The sequence below is a fragment of the Papio anubis genome, unplaced genomic scaffold (assembly GCF_008728515.1).
Source record: "Papio anubis isolate 15944 unplaced genomic scaffold, Panubis1.0 scaffold1765, whole genome shotgun sequence".
Lineage (NCBI taxonomy): Eukaryota > Metazoa > Chordata > Mammalia > Primates > Cercopithecidae > Papio > Papio anubis.
Genome location: NW_022161763.1, coordinates 1 through 5,498, shown reverse-complemented (window position 1 = coordinate 5,498; position 5,498 = coordinate 1). Strand labels below are relative to the sequence as shown.

General features: G+C 46.5%; 1 protein-coding gene across 2 annotated transcripts; it reads left to right on the top strand.

Annotated features, from left to right (window-relative positions):
• The first annotated feature begins 264 nt into the window (after positions 1 to 264).
• On the top strand, positions 265 to 5,498 carry LOC101014430 (HLA class II histocompatibility antigen, DRB1-15 beta chain). 2 transcript variants are annotated; one of them, XM_031661502.1, is made up of 5 exons: positions 265 to 883; positions 3,104 to 3,385; positions 4,100 to 4,210; positions 4,658 to 4,681; positions 5,465 to 5,498. In XM_031661502.1, exons 1-5 carry the CDS (start codon positions 463 to 465, stop codon positions 5,476 to 5,478), a joined length of 852 nt encoding a protein of 283 aa, XP_031517362.1. In that variant the 5' UTR covers positions 265 to 462; the 3' UTR covers positions 5,479 to 5,498. The 2 variants fall into 2 exon arrangements, with proteins under 2 accessions (XP_031517362.1, XP_031517363.1); XM_031661503.1 differs by lacking the exon at positions 4,658 to 4,681.

The window sequence follows — 5,498 nt, the reverse complement described above, 5'->3', positions numbered from 1 at the left end:
CCTAATGTAATTGAGATCATCCTATTATTCTCCGCTCCAGAACTCCCCACTTCTGACATTTCTCATTCCTGTCTAAGCTCCAGCGTGTTTGGTTTGTGGCCATGACTTTCCCTGCTCCTTAAGCTCCCCAGCGGAGTGGAGAGGTCTGTTTTCCCTTGTTTGGATTCCTAGAGGCCTGACACAAGGTCATCACTAAGAAGTGTTCACAGAGTGATCGTGGTGGGTGCTGTTGAAGGAACCGTAAAGATGTGGGATGAGGGAAGGAGCAGAGAGTGTCTTTGGGGTGGAGGCTCCCAGGAAGAGGCGGCGCGGGCTGCGGTGCTGGGCGGATCCTCCTCCAGCTCCTGCTTAGAGGTCTCCAGAACAGGCTGGAGGCAGGGAGGGGATCCCAAAAGCCTGGGGATCAGAAGGGGTTTTCCCGCCTGGCCCCCCAGGCCCCCGTTCGCCTCAGGAAGACGGAGGATGAGCCCCTGGGCTGCTGGTGGGCGGTGCGGGTGGGGCCGGTTAAGGTTCCCAGTGCCCGCACCCCGCCCAGGAGCCCCGGATGGCGGCGTCGCTGTCAGTGTCTTCTCAGGAGGCCGCCCGTGTGACCGGATCCTTCGTGTCCCCACAGCACGTTTCTTGGAGCAGGCTAAACGTGAGTGTCATTTCTTCAACGGGACGGAGCGGGTGCGGTTCCTCGACAGATACTTCCATAACCAGGAGGAGTACGCGCGCTTCGACAGCGACGTGGGGGAGTTCCGGGCGGTGACGGAGCTGGGGCGGCGTAGCGCGGAGTACTTCAACAGCCAGAAGGACTTTCTGGAGCAGGCGCGGACCGCGGTGGACAATTACTGCAGATACAACTACGGGGTTGGTGAGAGCTTCACAGTGCAGCGGCGAGGTGAGCGCGGCGGGGGCGGGGCCTGGGTCCCTGTGAGCTGGGAATGTGTGTGTGTGAGTGTGCGTGTGAGAGTGTGTGTGTGTGAGTGTGTGTGTGTGAGAGAGAGAGCCATCTGTGAGCATTTAGAATCCTCTGTATCTCGAGCCAGCAATTCTGAGGGCACAGGTGTGTGTAGAGTGTGGATTTGTCTGTGTGGCAGTTGTAGGAGGGGAGGCAGGAGGGGGCTGCTTCTTATCCTTGGAGGCCTCTGTGGGGAGGTGACATGGGAGGTGGGTGCAGGGGGCTGGAGAGAGAGGAGACCTTGATTGTCCTGGGTCCTTAGAGACGCAGGGAAGGGAAATGTAAGGTGTGTATGGTTGGGGTGAAGGTTTAGGGGAGGAGAGCTGAGGGGTCTGGAAGGTTCGGGATAACGTGAGGAGGCCAGTTCCGGACTGTCCCTGGCACACACCCTTCATGTAATCTCTGAAATAAAAAGGTGTGGTGTGTGTTTTGTAAAAGCATTAGATTAATTTCTAGGGGAATTGAGGAGATCTCTGAGGCATCTCTGAAGCTTCTTTAGGTCTAAATTTTTTAGTGTGTATGTTTTTACATAGTAGAAATGACTGTGAAACTAACGTTTTGAATTAAAGTTTTCACACAGTTACTATTTTGTTATAATGCTAATAGTTTTCTAGTAGTTACATATTATTCTTTCATATGTAATAGTTGTGACACAACTCACCTCACTTTCTCCTTTGTTGGCCTTTATTATGACATTCTCCAAAAGTTGAAAATGTATGTTTCTGGTTAATTTTTAATTTATATTTTTTATTTGTAATTCTTTTGAATTATTTTGACCTATTTATTGACCAATTATACTTACTGCTCTAAGAATTCCCTATTGTATTTGGTAGGGAACGGACAATGATCTACTGTCTAATATCTCGAGGGCTTAGTATTTTTCTCAGTGACTTTGTGGGTTCTTCGTACTGTTAAGATTAGTAACACTTTATTGATATTTGATTCAGCATTTGCTCCTGTTTGTGGTTTGTATGTTGATTTTGAAAATTCTTTTCCATGTTAAGAATGTGAACATTTTTATTTAATAAAATACATTGCAAAATTTTTATTAATGATTTACAAACCATCTTAAATCTACTATTTTATGGTATTGTTGTCTCTAGGTTTCTCCTTACTTCTAAAAAAAAAATAGTTGGACGTATTGAGAGTGTGCTAGTGTCAGGGATTTTCCTGGGCATAAGCACCCCAAGTAACGAGTCCCAGACCCTACCTTAATCCAAGTGTCATTCTGGAAAGAAAAATCATTTTACAATGATAGGCCTGAAAATAATAATGCTTGTTTTGCACGGGAGATTCATTGATCAGTTAAATGTAAATATAAGAGCTTTCAAAACCAAAATGATGTTCCTTAATCCTTCTCTCTGCTTTAGGACGCATGCTTTTCTAGGAATGAAAAAATTTGGAGAATCATTTCCGTCTGTCCCACCTTCCCAGGGGCAGAACCATTTCTGTGGTGTTCTAAGGTGTGAGTGCATGGCGGCAGTATTCCTAAAAATTCACACTCGGTTTCCTCATGAGGAGACCCAGCTCTGTCCCTTTGTCTATCCACATTGCTTTAAATCATATTTTCTGTCACGGTGTACAAGAATGAAAAATAGGTGCCAAGTGGAGCACCCACGTGTGATGAGTCCTCTCACAGGGGAATGGAGTGAGAAGCTTCTGACCTCATAAATTGAAGGCTATCTTCAGTCATCGTTTTATATATTTTATGTGCATTAATCCTCATATAACTCCAAGAGCTAAATTAGTATAATTATCCTTCATTGTAGGTGACAAAGTTGAGCACAGAAGAATCAAAAAACTCTGTCAGGATCAACCAGTAAAAGGCAGACCTTGGATTTGAACCAGGCAACCAGGCTCAGATATCAGTATTAATTACTACACTCTGTACTTTCAAAGATTTATAAACACTTTGACAATGCATCCCAATTTCAAGCTATGAAGAAACAAACACAGTTTTTCACAACATCTCTCAAATCTAATGGGTGCTAACTATCAAGATTAAATTTCAGGCTGATGACACTGTGAGGTCACATGGCCAGCTGTGCTGAGGGCTGGTCAAGGTCAGAGCCTGGGTTTGCAGAGAAGCAGAAAAACAGCCAAACAAGGAGACTTACTCTGTCTTCCTGACTCATTCCCTGTACCTTTTTTTTCTCCTAGTCCAACCTAAGGTGACTGTGTATCCTGCAAAGACCCAGCCCCTGCAGCACCACAACCTCCTGGTCTGCTCTGTGAGTGGTTTCTATCCAGGCAGCATTGAAGTCAGGTGGTTCCGGAACGGCCAGGAAGAGAAGGCTGGGGTGGTGTCCACAGGCCTGATCCAGAATGGAGACTGGACCTTCCAGACCCTGGTGATGCTGGAAACAGTCCCTCGGAGTGGAGAGGTTTACACCTGCCAAGTGGAGCACCCAAGCGTGACCAGCCCTCTCACAGTGGAATGGAGTGAGCAGCTTTCTGACTTCATACATTTCTCACCCACCAAGAAGGGGACTGTACTAATCCCTGAGTGTCAGGTTTCTCCTCTCCCACATCCTATTTTCATTTGCTCCATGTTCTCATCTCCATCAGCACATATCACTGGGGATAGCCCTGTAATTGTTTCTAAAAACACCTGTACCCCGGGGAAAGCAGTCATGCCTGCCAGGCAGGAGAGGTTGTCCCTCTTTTAACCCCCCCCATGATATCACAGGTCAGGGTCACCCGCTCTCCCCAGGCTCCAGGCCCTGTCTCTGGGTCTGAGACTGAGTTTCTGATGCTGTTGTTCTGAGTTATTTATTGTGATCTGGGAAGAGGAGAAGTGTAGGGGCCTTCCTGACATGAGGGGAGTCCAATCTCAGCTCTGCCTTTTATTAGCTCTGTCACTCTAGGTCAACTACTTAGCCTCATACTTAGCCTCATTGAGTCTCAGGCTTTCTGTGGATCAGATGTTGCACTCATACCTTACATCAAGGCTGTAATATTTGAATGAGTTTGATGTCTGAACCTTGTAACTGTTCAGTATGATTTGCAATCCTTTGTTTTTCTCCAGAAATGGCCGGTTATTTTAGTTCTTGTGGGGCAGCCTTCTTCCCCATTTTCAAAGCTCTGAATCTTAGAGTCTCAATTAAAGAGGTTCAGTTTGGAATAAACATCACTAAACCTGGCTTCCTCTCTCAGGAGCACGGTCTGAATCTGCACAGAGCAAGATGCTGAGTGGAGTCGGGGGCTTTGTGCTGGGCCTGCTCTTCCTTGGGGCCGGGCTGTTCATCTACTTCAGGAATCAGAAAGGTGAGAAGCCTTTGGTAGCTGGCTCTCTCCATAGGCTTTTCTGGAGGAGGAACTATGGCTTTGCTGAGGTTAGTTCTCAGTATATGAGTGGCCCTGAACAAAGATTTTCTTTCCCCAAACGGCTCGAATGTCCTGCTAATCCAGAAATCATCAGTGCATGGTTACTATGTCAAAGCATAATAGCTTGTGGCCTGCAGAGACAAGAGGAAGGTTAACAAGTAGGGGTCCTTTGGTTTGAGATCCTGGAGCAAATTAAGGAAGAGCCACTAAGGCTAATGCAATTACACTGGATCCTGTGACAGACACGTCATGCTTCATGGGTCACATGGTCTGTTTCTGCTCCTGTCTGCCCTGGTTGGTGTGGGTTGTGTTGTTAGAGAAATCTGTGTTGGAGGCCAGATTTGCTTCCATATCTTTTAAGTGTATATCTTTTTCTCTTTTTCCCAGGACACTCTGGACTTCAACCAACAGGTAATACCTTTTAATCCTCTTTTACAAACAGATCCGGTTTCCCTAAGGAGAGGTAAAGCCAGGTGGACTTCTGGGTTGGGTGGGGACTTGGAGAATTCTCTTACAAGAGGTTTTTAAAATGCACCAATCAATGCTCTGTAAAAACACACCAATCGGTGTTCTGTGGCTAGCTAGATGTTTGTAAAATGGACCAAACATCACTCTGTAAAATGGACCAATCAGCACTTTTTAAAATGGACCAATCGACACTCTTTAAAATGGACCAATCAGCAGGACATGGGTGGGGACAAATAAGGGAATAAAAGCTGGTCACCCCAGCCAGCAGCGGCAAACTGCTCAGGTCTCCTTCCATGGTGTGGAAGCTTTGTGTTTTTGCTCTTGACCATAAATCTTGCTGCTGGTCACTCTTTGGGTCGGTGCCACCTTTAAGAGCTGTAACACTCACCACGAAGGTCTGTCGCTTCGTTCTAGAAGTCAGTGAGACCACAAACCCACCTGAAGGAACAAACTCCGGACACACTAGAATGATGATAGAGGTGATAAGGCATGAGACAGAAATAATAGGAAATACTTTGGATCCAAATTTCTGATCAGGCAATTTACACCAAAACTCCTCCTCTACACTTAGAAAAGGCCTGTGCTCTGCGGGACTGTTGGCTCTGGGAGACTCATGAACTTGTTTTTCTTTTTCCTGCAGTGCTCTCATCGGAGTCCTGGAAAGACGCGAAAAGAAACTGTTGGTAGAACCAGGTTGAAAACAACACTCTCCTCTGTCTTTTGCAGGACTCCTGAGCTGAAGTGCAGGTGACCACATTCA